Source organism: Pipistrellus kuhlii, unplaced genomic scaffold (assembly GCF_014108245.1).
Source record: "Pipistrellus kuhlii isolate mPipKuh1 unplaced genomic scaffold, mPipKuh1.p scaffold_m20_p_8, whole genome shotgun sequence".
NCBI classification, from domain to species: Eukaryota; Metazoa; Chordata; class Mammalia; order Chiroptera; family Vespertilionidae; genus Pipistrellus; species Pipistrellus kuhlii.
The window spans coordinates 26,051,177-26,069,245 of NW_023425584.1; the positions used below are offsets into that span (position 1 = coordinate 26,051,177).

General features: G+C 50.9%; 1 protein-coding gene across 2 annotated transcripts in view; it reads right to left on the reverse strand.

Moving 5' to 3' along the window:
• The window catches only part of PSD2 (pleckstrin and Sec7 domain containing 2), a 44,605-nt gene that overhangs the window by 9,497 nt on the left and 17,039 nt on the right, over positions 1-18,069 (reverse strand). The window contains exons 5-14 of one of the 2 annotated variants that reach the window (XM_036424883.2): positions 16,580-16,660; positions 13,158-13,270; positions 12,348-12,408; positions 6,207-6,297; positions 4,854-4,897; positions 3,384-3,574; positions 3,145-3,215; positions 2,557-2,714; positions 1,573-1,717; positions 29-172 (exon numbers count right to left, since the gene is read on the reverse strand). In XM_036424883.2, the coding sequence (XP_036280776.1) occupies positions 29-172; positions 1,573-1,717; positions 2,557-2,714; positions 3,145-3,215; positions 3,384-3,574; positions 4,854-4,897; positions 6,207-6,297; positions 12,348-12,408; positions 13,158-13,270; positions 16,580-16,660 (1,099 nt within the window). The remainder of the gene's footprint in view (positions 1-28; positions 173-1,572; positions 1,718-2,556; positions 2,715-3,144; positions 3,216-3,383; positions 3,575-4,853; positions 4,898-6,206; positions 6,298-12,347; positions 12,409-13,157; positions 13,271-16,579; positions 16,661-18,069) is intronic. The other variant, XM_036424884.2, reaches the window with a different exon arrangement.

An 18,069-nucleotide genomic window follows, 5' to 3' on the forward strand; every position in this document is an offset into this window, starting at 1 on the left:
TTCACCATCCATCCCACAGAGGGCCCACCTCGAATGTGAGATAGTGCTCCTTCAGCCGACTCTCCTCCGCCTCCTTGGATTTATGGCCCCTCTCCACTGGGTGACACCGGTGCTGAGCCAGCTCTGCAGTCACCTGCCTCAACTTATTCTCATGAGAACGCAGCTGCTCCTCCTGCAAAAACAAGCCCTGCGCAGTGAGATCCCGCTCTGGGGATGTCATAGGGGTGCATCTAATCCTGTCCTGCCAGGATCTGCTTCACCGGGGCATCGATTCGTGGGGTAGAGGCAGGCTCTGGGCTTGAGGGATGCTCCTCCACCTTCTTCCTTCCTCCCTGCTCTTGTTGGCATCAGTTCTCCTAGCTACCACCTCCCCCTCCCACCCCCAGCAAGCTTGAGAGAATAGAGACCCTACGCTTGTATGTGCACATACACACTCCCTCACAGACACACAATCAGACATCCCCTGGCTCATATGGACTCTCACATGCACACACAAACACACTGGACCAACGGCAGCCTGGCCTTAGTTACCCCTGGCTCCATACAATTTACACATTCTCCTACATTCATGCCAGACACAGAATGGTCACAGACCCAGCATCACACTGAAAGACAGAGACACTGCCACACAGACAAGAGCATGCACACATCCCACCACAGTCTAGTCACATTGCTTTGTGCTATGTGAGCAATGGGCTGCAGGCATGTGTGTGTGCACGTGTGTGAATGCATGTACAGTGCATTGAGTAAGTGTGTGTAGAGGCTCTGGGCATAAGCAGCAGCCCAGGAGCTCAGTGGAGAGACCCTGGAGAAGGGCCCTGTAGGAAAAGGCCAGCAGCTGGCAAAGACAGAAAGGAAGAAGCTCCCCCTGCCCTCTACCTCTCAAGTTGTGGTCCTCTATTTAGCCTTTCCTCTCAAAAAATAAAAATAAAAACACAAGCCCTAGCCTGCTTGGCTCAGTGGATAGAGCATCAACCTGCAGACTGAAGGGTCCCGGGTTCAATTCTGGCCAAGGGCACAGCCTGAGTTGTGGGCTTGATCCCAGTAGGGGGTGTGCAGGAGGCAGCCGATCAATGATTCTCTCCCATTGTTGATGTTTCTATCTCTCTCTCCTTCTCCCTTCCACTCTGAAATCAATAAAGAAATATATTAAATAAGTAAATAAAAACACAAAATAACTGGAAAGCTGGAGTTCGAATGGATTGGAGTTTTCTGGCCTTACAAATAAAACATTTAAGGGTAGATGACTAGATAAAGAGCCAGTCAAGTCTTCCTATCCCTAGCTCCCTATGACACACACATTTTCTCACATTCATGCCACAGTTGATGCCCATAGACCCACAATCACATCCACAGGACTTCCATTGGCATAGAAGCACACCCATATCACTCACCACAGCATAACCAGGCCAGTGTTGTGTGTGGCCTCAATCTTCCCATCTGTAAGGGGGCGTGTGGAAGGCCTGAGCCCAGGACACTGTGTGGGAGCTGAGGTGAGGGCTAGTAAATGAGGGGGCCTGGCATGGGGGAGGCAGCCTGGGGAGGCAGTGTGATGGCCCCCGGAGCTTGTACCTGGCAGAGGCGAGTGGTGCAGGAGGGCAGCAGGGGCCGACAGAACTTCTTCATGGAGCTGACAGCAGCCGGGAAGGCCGGGGCTGAGAAGATGGCGGCCACCAGGTTGATCCTAAGGATCCAGGACAGCATTTCCTCTTTGCTCCTGGGGACAGAATGGGAGGGGAAAGGGCGCCCATTTCTCACAATAGGACTCCCTCTTCCCTACCCAGCACCCCATACCCAGCAGTAGCCTGGCAGAGAAAGAGCACAAATACCTCCATGCAGGTGAGCAAAGGAGTGAGGGAGGAGGGTGTGCTGGGGGCTGGGTGGGCCTGGTCATATCTGGATAGGGAGCTCCCTTCTGTCCCAGACCTGAGGCAAGACCTGGATTTTCATGTGAAAATAAAGCTGCCAGGTCCAGAGCTAATGGCCATGGAGCTACGGGGTCCTGGAGCCAGCCGGCCCCAGGCTCATTAGGGGCAGCAGGTCATCCCCACTTCCATCCCCGGCACAGACACGCCCATCCCGAGAGCTCGCCCGCTAGCCTCTGTCCCATGAAACATGAAACCCCATCGGAAGTCACAGAAGGATGGTGTGCAGGGGAATGGACAGAAGGCCTTATCGAGCTACTGTGACTTAAAGCGAAGGATGGTTCATAGGCACCATCCACCCCATGTGTAGGGAGTTGGCACACACCAGAATCACCTGGAGGGCTTGCTAAAACCCAATTGTCGGCCCATCCCCAGCGGTTCTGAGTCAGCAGGTCTGAGGTGGGGCCAGACAACCTGCATTTCTAACAAGTTTCCAGGAGACGCTGAGGAGACCACACCCGGAGAACCAGGGCTGCTGGGACCCCGCTGTTGGTTTGTGCTGAGCGGATGCACTCACGCAGGGGGAGCTGAGGGCCGCTCCCCTAAAGCAGATGGGGAGAGGTGTGCGGCGCAGGCTCCCTGCTGCAGGCTCTGAGTCCAGAGGGAGGAAGGGGCTCCCAATCCTACTCACGGCGCCTGGAACAGGAAGACCCTCCAGTCCGCCGTCTTCAGCTTGAGCACGTTGGACTTCTTGTTGTAGTCAGAGGCCCGGGTGGCCAGAGCGTGGTGCACGCGAATGGCGTTCTTCAGGTCGCCCTCGGACAGAGCTTTGTCAGGCCTGTACTCATCCTGGACAGGCGGGGCAGAGGCAGGCAAGCCTCTGTCATGGCCAGGCTCAGGCGTACTGACCCGCATTTCCTCCACCCTCGCCTGCCCTCCCTTTTGTTCTCCCTCCCTCTGTTGATAGATCTCTCTTCATATTCAACTCCTGCTACTGTGGTGCCATGCCAATCCCAACAAGAACCACTACAGGCACTCCTCAGTCTATCCCAGAGGCCTGCCCTGGCCTCACACTGCTATCCTCTGAGCACCTGGGCACTTAAAAACACTCTCCCTGAACTCATCAAAGCTCTGGGTGAGACCGAGTCAGGCCCCTTCTCTGGAAGGACCCAGCATCCACCCGCCTAAGCCCCAGGTCCTTCCCAGCACACTCTGGCAGGGGCTGGTTGGGGGGATGAGCTGACCATGACTGGGTAAGGACACAGAGGCAGTCTCTCACCTTCTGCAGGTACAGGATGGTCCCTTTGAGCACCGCGTAGAATTTCTTCCAGCCTCGCCTCCCGCGGGGCGCTGCAGACAGGGCACAGGTAGTGTGGCCGCAACCACCCAGCCCAATAGCTCCTCCCCTGCCTCCCCAGCACATCTACCTGCATGTGCAACCCCCGAACACTGGCAAAGGGGGTGGGTCCCATCTCTACTAGCATCCCTGCCCACGCCCCTTCCCCGCCTGACACCCACTCCTCCTGCCATCCATGTCCGCGTGCGTCTTCCGGGTCAGCACCCCGTGCTTGTAGGTGGTAGCGCTGAGAGCCTGGGGGACATCCAGGAAGGGGTTGCCACCATCCAGGATCCGTGTCACCTTCTTCGTGCCGGTCCCAAACTTGTCATCCACCAGCTCAGACAGTGACTTCCTCAGCTCATCCTCGTCTCTGGGAAAGTGCTAGGCCTGAGCACCACCTCCAGGGCGGCCTCAGCCCCACCTCAGCATGCCCTCTACCCACCAACCACTCCTCTGAGAGCCGGTCAGGAGACGAGCAGAAAAGCAGAAGTTCCAATTCTAGAGCTTTGACTCCTCCCTTCAAGTCTTCAGTTCTGACCCCTGACCTCTGCTCTTTGATTTTTATTTTTTTTTACCTCCGAGTTCCAATACACCCTTGATCACAAAGTTGGAGACCTTATTATCTCCAGATGTCCTTCCTGGTCTTTGTCTTCTCTCCAACCCTGAAAGCCCAGCCCCACGAGCAGTAACTCATGGCCAGACTGAAGCTGCTGCCCAGGCCCCACAGATATGCTGGGGAAGGGCAGCCAGTAGATGAGCATTCCCATTGAGCCTTCCCCGTGGGGTTGAAATTCCTAACAATCCCTGCCTGGGACCTCCACACAGATCCAAAGACTCGTTCTGCCCTGGGAACACAGCAGGGCAGAGCAGCCATTTCCCCAGAGCTACTCAGTCTCCCCAACGAGCAAGGTCCCCACGCCTCTTTCCAAGTGGCTCACCTTCGGACTCACTGCCTTCACAGGGAAAGTTAGGAGGCAGTCACCCATCCCTGCTGCCAAGAACAGCTGCCACCTAAACATGGGCATGTTCTTGGGATTATAGGGGGCCCCATGCCTCCTGCCTGCCTACCTACCTCCTAAAGGGGAAAGAATTATTATTTGGGAATAGTGACAGTATCACCAATACAGAAAGCCAGTGTGCAACTTAAGTCACCGTTCAATCTGTTCCATAGCAGTGTAAACACTGCACATTTTTTTTTTTTTTTTTTTTTAAATATATTTTATTGATTTTGTACAGAGAGGAAGGGAGAGAGATAGAGAGTTAGAAACATCGATGAGAGAGAGTCATCGATCAGCTGCCTCTTGCACACCCCCCACTGGGGATATGCCCGCAACCAAGGTACATGCCCTTGACCGGAATCGAACCCGGGACCCTTCAGTCCCCAAGCCGACGCTCTATCCATTGAGCCAAACCAGTCCCGGCAACACTGCACATTTTTTATCAAGACAGAAAACAAACCCAAAGGGGAACTCAACATCAGGTTTGGCCAGCTGGTCAGGGGCCAACAGGCCCTGGGGTGAAAAAAATCAGCACCATGGAGAGTGGCAGGAGTGACATCCCTACATCCCCCTCCCCCTTCCCCCAGCCACTCCAGTTCGCCCTCCCAGTGATTCAGTGTTCCCATACCTGTGCCCATGGACACTACTCACATGGCCCATTCCAGCTTTTCATTCTTGATGGAGTTGTAAAGGGCCTGGGAGAGGAGTAGAGAGAAAGAGATGAGCTCTAATGAAAAATCAAAGAAATCTCCATCTACCTCTAAAAATGTGGACACAGTGAGGGAGCACTTTTAAACCAGTAAGGCAAAGTGGGTGTTTGATTCATACTTGTTTTTTGGATGGGTGAGTGAACGAGGTGGATGATTGGTATATGGCTGGGTGGACAGATTTGCGTTTGAGAGGGTAGGTAGATGAGTTAGTAGGTAGGTGAATGTGTGAGGAAATGGGTGGATGGTGAGTAGATGACTGGATGTGGAGTGTGTGGGAGAATGTTTAGGGGTATAGGGGATGTTTGTGTGGGTGATGGGTGGATGACTGAGTTGATGGGTGAGTGGATGGAAGGATGGATGCATGGGAGGTGAATTTGTGGGTGAATGAGTAGATGAGAAGTATGTAGGTAGATGGTGAGATTGAGATTATTTGATCTCACAAATATCAAGTGCTTCTTGATGGTGAAGAAAGTAACCATGATAAGATAGTGGTGGAGACAATCTTCTATTTTTTTAACCTCCAAACTCACTATCCACCAGGACCTTCAAACCTACTATCTAAAACTGTACTCATTTTCTACCCAAAAAAAAACACCACAAAAAACAACACGTTTTTCATCCTCTAAGGTCAAAAACTGACCAGAGCTCTACCCTGGGGTTCAGCCTCAAGAGAAAACTAAATTCCCTTAACTCCTGGTGATGTTGAAGGATTGAGTGGGCTTTTTTCTATGGTGAAATTGATGGTAGTGGTGGTGGTGGTAAAGGTGGTGGTAATGGCCATGAGAGCTGTGACAATTGGTGGCAGTGTTGATGAATACCATGGCACCTCTGCCTAACTCAAGACACAAACAGTCAAATGTTGAGCTGGATGATTTCTAACTCTGTCCCAAAGTCATGGTGGCCCTGATCTCAGCATTAAGAATCCAGAATATTGCCAAAACCAGTTTGGCTCAGTGGATAGAGTGTCGGTCTGTGGACTGACACTCTATCCGCTTGTTTGATTCTGGTCAAGGGCATGTACATTGGTTGCAGGCATATCCCCGTGGGGGGTGTGCAGGAGGCAGCTGGTCGATGTTTCTCTCTCATCGATGTTTCTAGCTCTCTATCCCTCTCTCTTCCTCTCTGTAAAAAATCAATAAAATATATTTTAAAAATAAAAATAAAATAAAATAAATAAATACAAAGTGGTATTAAAAAAAAAAAAGAATCCAGAATATTATTTTAGTGGTTCAGAGGCTTCTCTTCTCTCCACCCTGGCACAGCTGGGGGAAGGGGAGCCCGTAGCAGGTTATACCTTCAGCAGGTCTTTGGCAAAGTCTTGGCCATCATTCAGGTGGTCCAAGTTGGCAATGAATTGCTGGCAGGACATCTTCTTGCCGATGTTCTGTAATGGAGAAACAGTTCTGCCTGAGCGTAGGGGCAGAGGCGTGTGCCATCCCCACACCTGCCCTGCCCAACCAGGAGGGATGACGCAGCATCAAGGTCAGGACTTCCCTCTGTCTCCAAAGTTTACAAAACTCTTTTTTTATATTCAAGATCTATTTGATCCTCAAGCATCATGAGAGGTTGGGGTTCTCCTCAAACCCAGTTGAAGGAGTCAGATTGAATGCAGTATTGCAATAGCTGACGTTTGCCAGGTGCCTACTATGTTCTAGGTATTGAAGTTGACCTGCATTGTATTGTTTCCTTTTCATAAGGAGACAGAATGGTGGTTGTTATCATTATCCCCATTTGAAGGTAAAGAAACTGAAGTGCAGGGAGATGATATGCCCATGAAGGGCTGAGTGTGTCTGACACCAAAGCCCATGCTCTCACCCGCTACTCCATGGTTTACTCTCCCAAGGTCTTGAACCCAGGCCTCTTGGCTCCTGAGCAGAAGCTCTGTGTATTCCATCACAACTGTCTCACCCTCTCACCTGTACAGAGGGGCAGCAAAACCTCTAAGAGGTAGGTGAAGTGAGGGAGAGTTTGGTCTTATGAGGATCAAAAATCAATACATATGGGTTCCCTGTGCTGAGCTTGGCTGGGACCAAGGGAACCCAAGCAGTTGGTTTTACTGCAGGAGGTACAAACAGACAAATAGCTGGGAATAAGCATACCCCAAAGTTCTGTCTTCATTTTTTTTTTAACTAAGTAGTAAAGGGGCTCCAGCCCTCCAAACCCAACACCTGATACTTCCAGACTCTCCTTGCAATATCCACATTTGAGGAAACACTGGATGATACACGAAGACTCTTGAACACCAGATACTTATTGGTATAGAATTTTGTGATGTAGGTTTGCTATAGGCATTGTCTCCCAAGATTACCTACCAATGGAATAGGTATTCCCCCAAAAGGGATTTCATAATCAAATAAGTTTATTTACATGTTTCAGAGTCTTTAACATGCTTAAATGTGTTGAATGTCTCCAAGGTAATGATTCATGGACAATCTCCCAAATTTATTGACTTTAGCACGATTTTAACAAAGAGAATCTATTAACATCATGTGTGACACTTGTACACCACAGAAAATAATTCAGAAAGCAATGAGATAAGGCTTTCTGAGTAGCTGACAAGCAAGAATTTCCTCTACCTTTTCCTTGTGCCTTGATATAGTGTGTTTCATATGTTTATGTGTATATTTTATGTATACATGTTTATATGTATGCATGTGCATATATAGCCATTTATGTGTGCATTCATAATAAAGGAGCATGAAGCTAATATTGATAATATTGTCTGAGTGTGCCGGGACTGGTTTGGCTCAATGGATAGAGCATCGGCTTGGGGACTGAAGGGTCCCAGGTTCGATTCCGGTCAAGGGCATATACCTTGGTTGCGGGCATATCCCCAGTAGGGGGTGTGCAAGAGGCAGCTGATCGATGACTCTCTCTCACCGATGTTTTCTAACTCTCTATCTCTCTCCCTTCCTCTTTGTATAAAATCAATAAAATATATTTTAAAAAAATATTGTCTGAGTGCCACACACACTAGCATTCCCCAGCCATCAGTCAGGGGTACAAAATATGATTAAAAAAAAAAATAACCAGGCAGCCGAAACCAGTTTGGCTCAGTGGGTAGAGCGTCAGCCTGCGGACTGAAAGGTCCCAGGTTCGATTCCCGTCAAGGGCATGTATTTTGGTTGTGGGCAAATCCCCAGTAGGGGGTGTGCAGGAGGCAGCTAGTCGATGTTTCTCTCTCATCGATGTTTCTAGCTCTCTATCCCTCTCCCTTCCTCTCTGTAAAAAATCAATAAAATATATTTTAAAAAATAAAATAATAATAATAAAAAAATAACCAGGCAAATTTTCCAATTCTCATAACAACAGACCATCTTGTTGCAGATAAAACCTCTCAGAAAAAAAGAATTGCTGGTCAAAATATTAACAAAATATCTGGTGAAGGCACTGGAGGAAATATAAAGGTAGTGAGGACTTCAAGGGTAAAGACCTGCCGAGAAGGGAACTATGGAGAGGTAAGCCCAACCAGGAGCAGTTTTCCTTCTGGAAGCATCTGCTAATTCATAAGCAGTGGCCAAAAGGCTGAGCAACTGAGTGGTCTAATGGGGTCTAAAGAACAAACATTGGAGGTCAGGACCCACCAAGGACAAGAAGCCATGGGAAACACCTCTGTCATACTTCAAAAATATTGAAATTAAGAAAGGAAATGCTGGAGGAAGTTCTTCAGACTGAAAGAAAATTATCCCAGATAAAAGCATGGAGAAGCAGGAAGAAATGAAGAACAATAAAATGGATGGCCAGATCTAAATGGATATAGATTATGGAAAACAATAATAATAAAGTTTCTGGAGAACAAAATATAAGAAATATATGATACTTAAAAGCATAATACCAGTCAACAATAAAAATAAAAAAAGACAAGAAACCATAATACCAGTAGTGTATAAGTTGAGAGGACAATAAATAGAGTTAAAAAGCTTTAAGGTTATTTTATTGCCCAGGAATCTGTAAGAGTGCTTTAATACATCAAGAATGCATATTGCAGGAGAAACTAAAATGGCAGCATGGGTAAACACCTGAAATTGCTGCCTCCCACAACCACTTCCAAACTACAACTAAAAGACAAAACAGACATCATCCAGAACCACAGGAACGCTGGCTGAGTGTAAATTCTACAACTAGAAAGAAAAAGCACACTGAGATTCAGAGGAGCTGCAGAAGTGAAGTGCAGAGGTATGGAGGCCCGCACAAGGTCTGGCAACTGAATATACAGTTGTCTTTCTCAATCTGAAGGGAGACAAAAGCTCCCCACTGCTCTGAACTCCAGTTCCGGGCAAGACTCTGGGGACCCAGACTCATAAGAGGAGAAACACCAAATATGAGAAACATTGATTGGTCACCTCTCTGCACATGCCCTTACTGAGATCAAACCAGCCACGTTTAGGTGTATGGGACCATGCTCCAACCAACTGAGTCACACAGGCCAGTCAGTTGGAATTTTTAACACAGCTTTCTTGGTAACAGGAAGAACAAGAATACTAAACAATTAATTAGTTAACAACAATTAAGTAATGTCAATAAATTAGATAACCTAGATGAAATGGACAAATTTCTACAAACACACAAACTACCAAAACTGGCTCAAGAAGAAGTAGGAACTCTGAATAGACCTATAATACATAAAGGAATTAAATCAACAATCAAAAACCTCACAATTAAGAAAAGCCCAGGACTGGTAAATTTTATCAAATATTTTTTTTTTTTTAAAGCTAACACCAATACTTCTCAAACTCTTCCAAAAACTTGAAGAGAACACTTCCTAATTCTTCCATAAGGCCTGATACTAAAATTTGACAAAGATATCATAAGAAAACTTATGGCATTTTCATGACCTTCGATTTGGCAATGGTTACTTACACATTACACTAAAAGCAAGCAACAGGAGAAAAAAAATGATAAATTGGACTTCATAAAACTTTTGCGCATGAAAAGACATTATCAAGAGAGTAAAAAAGACAGCCTACAGAATGGGGGAAAGGAGGGAGATTGCAAACCATATATTTTATGTTATGTGCATTTTACCACAATAAAAAGATTCACTAAAGAGATACAAGATTTTTACAACACAATTAAAAGACTGGACCTTATATACACATTTAGGACATTTCAACCAACACCTGCAGTATACATTTTCTTTTCAAGTCCACATGAAACAACTACTAAAACCGATCTCTCTCTGGCCAGAAAAGCAAGACAACAAATGACAAAGAAGTGAAATCACACCAGGTAAATTATCTGATTTAAAATATAATTACAAAAACCAAGCAAAAAGACATGTTCCCAGAAAATAAAAATAAAAAAAGACAAGTACCTGGATCATCCCAAAGCCAAGGGTTGGGGGATGAGTTGAGACCTCCAAGTTACCAACTCCTCACTCCCCACCTCACCCCATTTGGGATCAACAGGACCTCCCAGCCCGCCCTCCTCAGACCTCCCACAGCCTCTGTCTCCCAGCAGAAGAGTATGGCCAGCCTGGTCCCAGACCCCTCCCAAGGCCTGGATGTTTGAGGAGTGCAGAGAGGCGAGGAAGAGAGGAGGAGGCACAACACAGAGCACACTGTTTCCATGGGGTCCTTTGGAGAGCTCCAACAACCAGGCCCAGGGCTAAAGGCTTGGCCAACACTGTCTCCTTAAGCCTCATGGGACTGACAATAGGGGAACTAAGGTTTAGTGAGTAAGTAACTTGCCCCCGGCCACACAGCTACTGTGTGGAGAAGCCGATGACCCTTGCTCTTGATAGTTGAGAAAGATGGCATCCTCCATGTCTCTTGGCTGCTAATATGAACAATCTTGCCCCACCCACCTCTGATCTATGAAGGTGCTGATGTTTTTCTTCAGCTACGGACATTACTGTGGGGCCATGGGCAGCTAAGCCCACCAAGCTCAGAAGTATTATCCAGCCAGGGGGTTCATTGAAGAGCGGCTGCTGCCCTCCTTAGCAGCTCTTAGCCATGAAGAGGGGCATACAGGACTTGGCACAGCAGTGACTGGGTCCTGAGGTTGCTCTCAGGCCCTGCCAAGGGTAGGTAGGGTATGTTTAAGGTTCCTTTTAAGGTGTGCTAGTAAGACCTGCTCTCCATACACAGAGCGAGCTGGTGTTGGGGGAACATTAGCAGGTTAATAGGTGTTAGCTCTGGTGACATTCCCATGGAATGCACATATCTTCCATCCTCCCACACGTGGCCATGGGCCCAGGTGGACATAACCAAAGCTGTCACACGACCACTCTTCTTATGAAGGTGACAAGGCTCTCACCTCCCCATTCCAGGTGCCCCCAGGTGCCCTCACCCAATCAGGCTGTCATTAGACAGTGGCCTTTGCATTCCTACCCCAAAGGAATCCTCAGGCTAGGCCTTTGGGTTCTCCATCAGGTAAATGTTAGTAGTAAATGATGAAAACTATTGTTATTCTTACATAATATTATTCATAATTAAATCCTTATGAGGTGCCAGACCTTGACATGGGGTGTTGTGTATATTACCTCTCAGCCCTCCCAGAATGATGTGTGGGAAATCATTTCCCCCACCTACAGATGCAGAACCTGAGATCAGAGCAGGCCGGTGTCCCGTCCAGGGTCACAGAACTACCCCGTGGAGGCAAGAGTAGGATCTGAAGTCGTGTTTGTCCCAGTTCTTTCTTCCACCCAATGTGCCTGGAATTCTGGGTTCACTCTGGAACCAGACACACTGGCCATGTTGTCCCCATGAGTCACTAAAATATCCCCAACCCAACAGGGGGCTCTGATCCGGGTGAGCAATGAGGGGGGCAGTGATCGGTGGGGCCAGACACAGTGAATGGGGAGCATGGAGGGGAACATGGAGATGAAGGTCTAGGCTCACAGGGCATGCACACCAGCAGCCACACTTACCACCTGAGGGAGGGCAAGAGAGCCCAAAGGGGTATCCCCGGAGCAGATAAGGAAAAAGGAGTCATTGAGTCAGAGCAGGACTGAGAAAGCCCAGGCCCCGGACCACACCGCCTCACAGCCCACCCAGGCACCCACCTGTCCCTCCACTGTTTGGCTGGTGGGGAGGCAGGGTGATGAGAATGCCTCTGGAGGGTGACCTGGGGTGTGGCCCTGCAATGGGGCCACATTCGGACTTGAGGGGTGATGGGTAGGAAGAGCACATGACCTTTTAGCAACATCTGGCCTGGGCTCAGCTAGGGTCGCACATCTTATTTAGCACATCCCAAAGTCCTGTGTGCCTCAGCTCTTCTCACTGCCCTGCGGGGGCAGGGCCAAGGCATGTGCCAGCTGAATAAACTAGGGCAGGACCATGCCTACAGGCCACACTGCCCAGCACTCAGGTCTGCTGAAGAAGCGTGGCTCCTTAAGCCGTAGGTCTCAGGAAGGGAGCTGGAGAGAGGGCTGGCCCCTAACAGCCTGGGTCAGGCCGTGAGAGGACACCTCTCCTCCCCGCCTCCCCAACTCACGTGTCCATGCAGGTCCGTGTTGAGCAGCATCAGGGCACAGGTGAGCGTGTGGATCCCATCTAAACCAGAGACAGCGGCACCCTCAGTGTGAGGGCCCCCTCATCCCCACCCCCAGCCACCCCCTTGTCTCCTGACAGAGCCAGGCTGAAGGTCTCAGAGACTGGAAGAGGCCAGCCACCTGCTAAACCCAATCAGGGCCCAGTGCCTGTGTGATGCCCCCTGCCCTACCCCCATGGAGACACTGGAGTCACTTGCCTGCCCAAGGTCAGGGCCAGCCCCTCCCTCAGAGGAGACTTGACCACCCTGGGCCTGCTCTGGCTCAAGCTCCTACCTCCTGTGGCCAAACTCACCTTGAACCTCAGATCCAGGAATGGCTCTGGTTCCCAGGCCATGTCTCTGCCATAGCCTGTATCTCTTCCAATAACTGGCCTAGTCCCCCAGTTTCTGGAACTCAGGTCCATCCTTAGGGCAGGTCTGGCCCCAAAGAGGACCCCAGCCCAGACTCCCACATCAGGACTCCCCCCCACACACACACACTGAGAATCGGCATTGCAACAGGGGACCAGGGAGAACAAAGACCCAAAGGACTGAATCTCTAGGATGGAGGGTTTCAGGCCTGAGGAATGGCAATGGGCAAGACATCAGGAGGTCTCCTGCCCAGCAGGCTGTGCCCATTTCTTGTGCTGTAGCTTATTCACTCGATGGTTACTGAGCAGGACAGAAGGGGCAGGTAGGCCAGGACAGGAGGAAGCCAGGGCCTGGCAGGGAGGGGCGGGTGGGGCAGGCCGAGAGGGGCAGGTGGCCATACCTTCTGAGGTGCTGTCGTCAGGGTTGCACTGGCAGTACCGGCGAGAAAAGTGAGTGAGGACCCGCTCTCGCTCCTGTGTCTCCCCCATCAGCGGGAAGGCCTTCAGGAAGGTTCTGGAAGGGGGAGGGGGGCAATTCAAGGATGCCGAGGGCCTCCCAGAGCCCCTGAGTCAGTCTGGACCCTCACTCAAGGTAGGAACCCCCACCACACACACACACACACACACACTCACACACGCACGCACACACACGCACGCACACACACACACACACACACGCACACACACGCACGTGCACACACGCGCGCACACGCACGCACATGCACACGCACTCGCGCGCGCGCACACACACGCACACACCTGTCCTAAGGGGCCAATGCTCTAGGGCCCCAGCATCCAAGCTCAGGGAGGTCCCTGCCCCCAGGACTGCTCTGGAGTTTCAGTCCTTGTGGAAGTAGGCAGGGGACAGATGGCGATGAGCAGAGGAACATCTCAGTGCCAGCACCAGCTCTCCTTTGGGGTAAATGCCCACTCCTTGCTCCCTCCTCTATGCTGGACCCAGACTGACCACACCTGCCGCTCAGACTGCTCTGCCTCAGCCCCACCCACACCTCACTCTACGTGCTACCAGCTGAGCCCAGAGCACAGCCCTATCCTCCCACGCTCTTCTCCCGCCCCGAGTCTGAGCTGTTACCAAATTGTTCTTCACCCCTCATCTCAACCCTTCCTCCTCCTCCTCCTCCTCTGTCCTCATCATGGGCCAAGACCTCTCCAGACGGGGGGCACCCCTGCAACGCCCCAACACATCCTTCCTGCAGACACCAGTGGTCTTTCTAAACACACATGCGGCCAAGACTCAACCCTGCTTAAAACTTGTTGCTGGCTCACCGGAGCCCTCAGAACAACGACCTCGCCCTCCTGACTCTACACAAGCCCCCTCCTGTCCCTGCTCCCCCGTCCCCGCCCCCTCCTGTCCCTCCCCCGTCCTGTCCCTGCCCCCTTGCACCCACCGGCTGCTTCCCCAGTGTATTCAGACCCTGGACAGGACAGGCACCTTCCCTGCTCAGAGCCAATGAGCAGGCTGGGCCCTGCCCGGAGGCCTTCTCTCCTCTGCTGGGCAGCTCCCAACCCCTTCCAGGGCCCCACACCAAGAACAGCAGCTCTCAGGGGCCCTGGCAGCCGATCCCCACACCAGAGGGTCCGGAAGGAGGGGCCAGGCACCTCGCCTGGGGGAAGCTGCAAGCTGAGGGAGTTTGGGTCTCCCTCTGTCCTGGCTCACAAAGCTAATTTGTTCCTCATTTAGCAATGGTCCATTTGGTTTTTGTGGTGCCCACTGTGCTGTGTCCTCTCTCACACTGCTCCTAAGGCACTCTGGGACCGATGAGCCCCGCTGAGGCTTCTCAAGGCTTCTCAACTGCTAACCAGGTTCCATCCCCACCAATCAGCTGCTGTGCAAAAACCCTCCATCCGCCTTCTCTTCTGCCTCCTCGTTTTCCTCCTCTCCCTGTCTCTCCGCTCTCTGTTCTCTTCCCCTTGGCTGGCCCCCAGCTCTGTGTTTCCCCACCCTCTTCTCACACCCCATCAGCACTTTCTAAAACCCACCCCCCATCCCAGCCTGAACCCATCCAGTGTTGCTCCTACTTCCCTGCGGGCTTCCCCAAGCCCCAGCCCGGCACAGCTGCCACCAGGCTCAGGCTTTGTCTCCTACCACCGGGTGGAGTGTGAGAAGCCGCCTCTGGGTCAAAAGCTGCCAGCAGGCTGCTATCAGCACCGCCTCTCAATCCGGTCATACCCAGCACCTGCGGTGGCTCCCCGTGTCTGTGCAGTCAGCCTCCGTCCGCTGGGCTGACAGGCAAGCTCCTGCCGCCCAGCACCCAGCCTCTGATCGTGAGCTGACCACTGCATCCCTCTCGTTCCAATGCAACCTCAGCCCCAGCTCAGGCTAGGGTTGCTTGCGGCTGACCAACTGGTCCACTGAGAACGATGGGGAGAGCCAGGCAGAAGGCATCTCTCTTACGCTCTCAGAACACTGTCCTGGGTTCTGACAAAGACCGAAAGAGCCCAGACTCTGGACAGGAGAGTAGGCTGCCCACAGCTGCCTGCTCCCTGGGCACTGGTGGTTATGGGCACAGGCAGGAGGCAGAACTTGTGGAGCTGAGGACACGAACCCAGAGACTCGAGGGCTGTACACACATGGCCAGCTTGCCTTTGAGAGATTTGCCAAATTTTGACACGTGTGGAGCCGGATGTGCGTGAAAAGCTAAGCAGAAAGCCTCTGAGGAGAAGAGGGATTTGGTTTGATAGTCTGCCCACGTTGAGGAGACAATTTTGGATTCATGATCCACCAAAAGGAGAGGCTCCATGAACACACCAGGCTCCCGGTGGCAAGCTCGACGGGACCTGACCCCTGGGGCGGGGTGGGCCCTAAGCCTCTCCTCAGCTCAGCCTTGGCTGGATTCAGAGTCGGCCCCCTGCCTCCTCCCACTGCCTAGCAAAGGGCAGGGCAGCCCCTCTCTAGAGGTGCATAGCGTCATCTAGAGCAGCTACAACTCTGTACAAAAGGTACAGCATCTCATTCAAATGGTTCTACACATACAGAGAGACCCTTATGATGTGGTCGAAAGGAGCAAGAATAGACAGAAGAAACAGAAATAGACGATAATGGCAGTGGACTGAGCAGACAAGGGCTTTGGAATAACCATGGCTAATATGTCAAGAAAAGGGGTGGGAGGGATGAGAAAACAAGTGAAAAGATGGGGAATTACCCAGAGAAGTATAATCTGTAAGAAATATTTTTAATAAAATGAAAATTCTGAAAAGCATAATAATAGAAAGTGAAAACTCAATAAATGGGTTTAATGCCCTGTTAGACACAGGAAAAGGGTAAATGATTTGTAAGCAGGGCAATAGAAAATAGCCCAATTGAGCAGGGGGGGAAAAGGAGGAAAAATAAAAAAATTTTAAAGTGTAAGAGGCATGTGGGACATGGCGGGAATGTCTACTGTGCAAGGACCACCCAGCCCTTAACTCAGAGACTGCTGTCCCTCCCCCAAGGGCTCTGGCTGGTGTCACCCTCTGGCTGGGCCACCAGGCCTGCTAGTCACTGGGCTGCATCCTCCTACTCGGGGCTCCCCTGAGGGCCACTCCCTGGGCCCAAGCACCAATGGGGCCTGAGATCAACTCTCCCTTAACAACTGCGGGAAGTGGGAAGGGAGTGGGGCTGCTGCCTTCTTTCCTCTCTTCGACCATCACAGCCTCAGCACCCACACGCCGTGGGCGATCACCGATTCGCCAGAAGGCTGCTGCTCTGATGGCCCCTTCTCAGCCTCCCCAAAGCGGTCACGTTTATGATAGAGCTGGCATGAGAATTCAGATGTGCAGCCTGTAACACCTGTGGGCACTGCCCTGTCCCAGCCCCACTGACCTGAGCGCTCTGTCCAGAGTCAGGCCCGAGAAGTCGAAGAAGCTGAGGTACTCCCCGGCCACCAGCCTGCTGAACTCGTTGCTGCCAGGAGAGCATGGGGTGTCCATGAGAAGCAGAGCACAGCAAACATTGGGGGGGTACATGGGCAATACCGTGACCCACCCCCTCAGACCTGCCCACCCCACGGCTGTCTCCCCTGCTGGCCAGCTGGGCTCTGACAGTTCACCTGGGCTGGGGGTCAGGAGGCTGCCTGGGGGGATGATGTCTTGGGCAATGCCTACAGGAAGGGAGAGCCGCCAGGATGCAGGGTGTCCCTACAGACGGCACAACATGTCCAGGAAGCCTCCGGCAGGGCCATGTGGCTAGAGCCAGAGAGCGGGATCAGGGGCAGCAAGATCAGAGCGGGTAACAGGGCCCGGGAGTCAAGGGAAGGATCCAGACTTGATTCTGAGGGCTGACGTGGGGAGGGGAACGAGTGAAATGGTCAGATCTCTGTCTGGATCACGCTCCCTGCTGCAGGGAGGCCCATGGGGGGCTGCAGTAGCTACCAGGGCGGAGAAGGAAGACGGAGAAGGAGAGAGACTTTGGAGGCAGAATCCACAGGATATGGGGATGAACCCCGGGTGGGCATGACAGGGGAGGCGGCCCCTGGGGGAGATATCCAGTGCTCAGAACAACAGGTGGGAAAGGATGTGTCCTCGTGAGAGACCTCAGCCAACACAGGTAAATATGGCATTAAAAGCAGGAGGGGAGCCCTGACTGGTTTGGCTCAGAGGATAGAGCATCCGCCTGCAGACTCCAGGGTCCCAGGTTCGATTCCAGTCAGGGCATGTACATTGGTTGCAGGCACATCCCCAGTGGGGGGTGTGCAGGAGGCAGCTGATCGATGTTTCTCTCTCATCGATGTTTCTAGCTCTCTCTCCCTCTCCCTTCCTCTCTGTAAAAAATCAATGAAACATATTTTTAAAAAATAAAATAGGAGGGGACTGTCTGATTGTGGTTGACTAACACAGACTTAAGAGACGATTGGCCAAATGTAAGGTGTAGACCTTGTCTGTATCCTGAGTTGAACAAACATTTTTGAGAAATTTAAACATAGACTGAATGTTAGAGATAATTAAGAAATTTTTGTTAATTTTCTTAGAATTTATAATGGAATTATGATTGTGTAAAAAAAAAATCCTTATCAGCTAGAGACACATACCAAAGTATTTATGGAAAGAATGATAGAGTGCCCAAAATAAGCTTTTAAAAATTCCAGCAAATGATGGGGCTGGGGGAGGGTAGAGGACAGTTTAGAGGAAACAAAAATTTAAAAATATTGATAACGTTGAAGCTGAATAAACAGTACATAGAGGTTTAATGTATTTTCTCTGCTTTTCTGTGTTTAAAACTTTCATAATAAAAAGTTTAATTAGAGAAGGCATGGCCAGTGCCTCAACACAGTTGAAGGTGAGGTCTGTCAGTGGCCACTGGATTCAAGGGCTGCT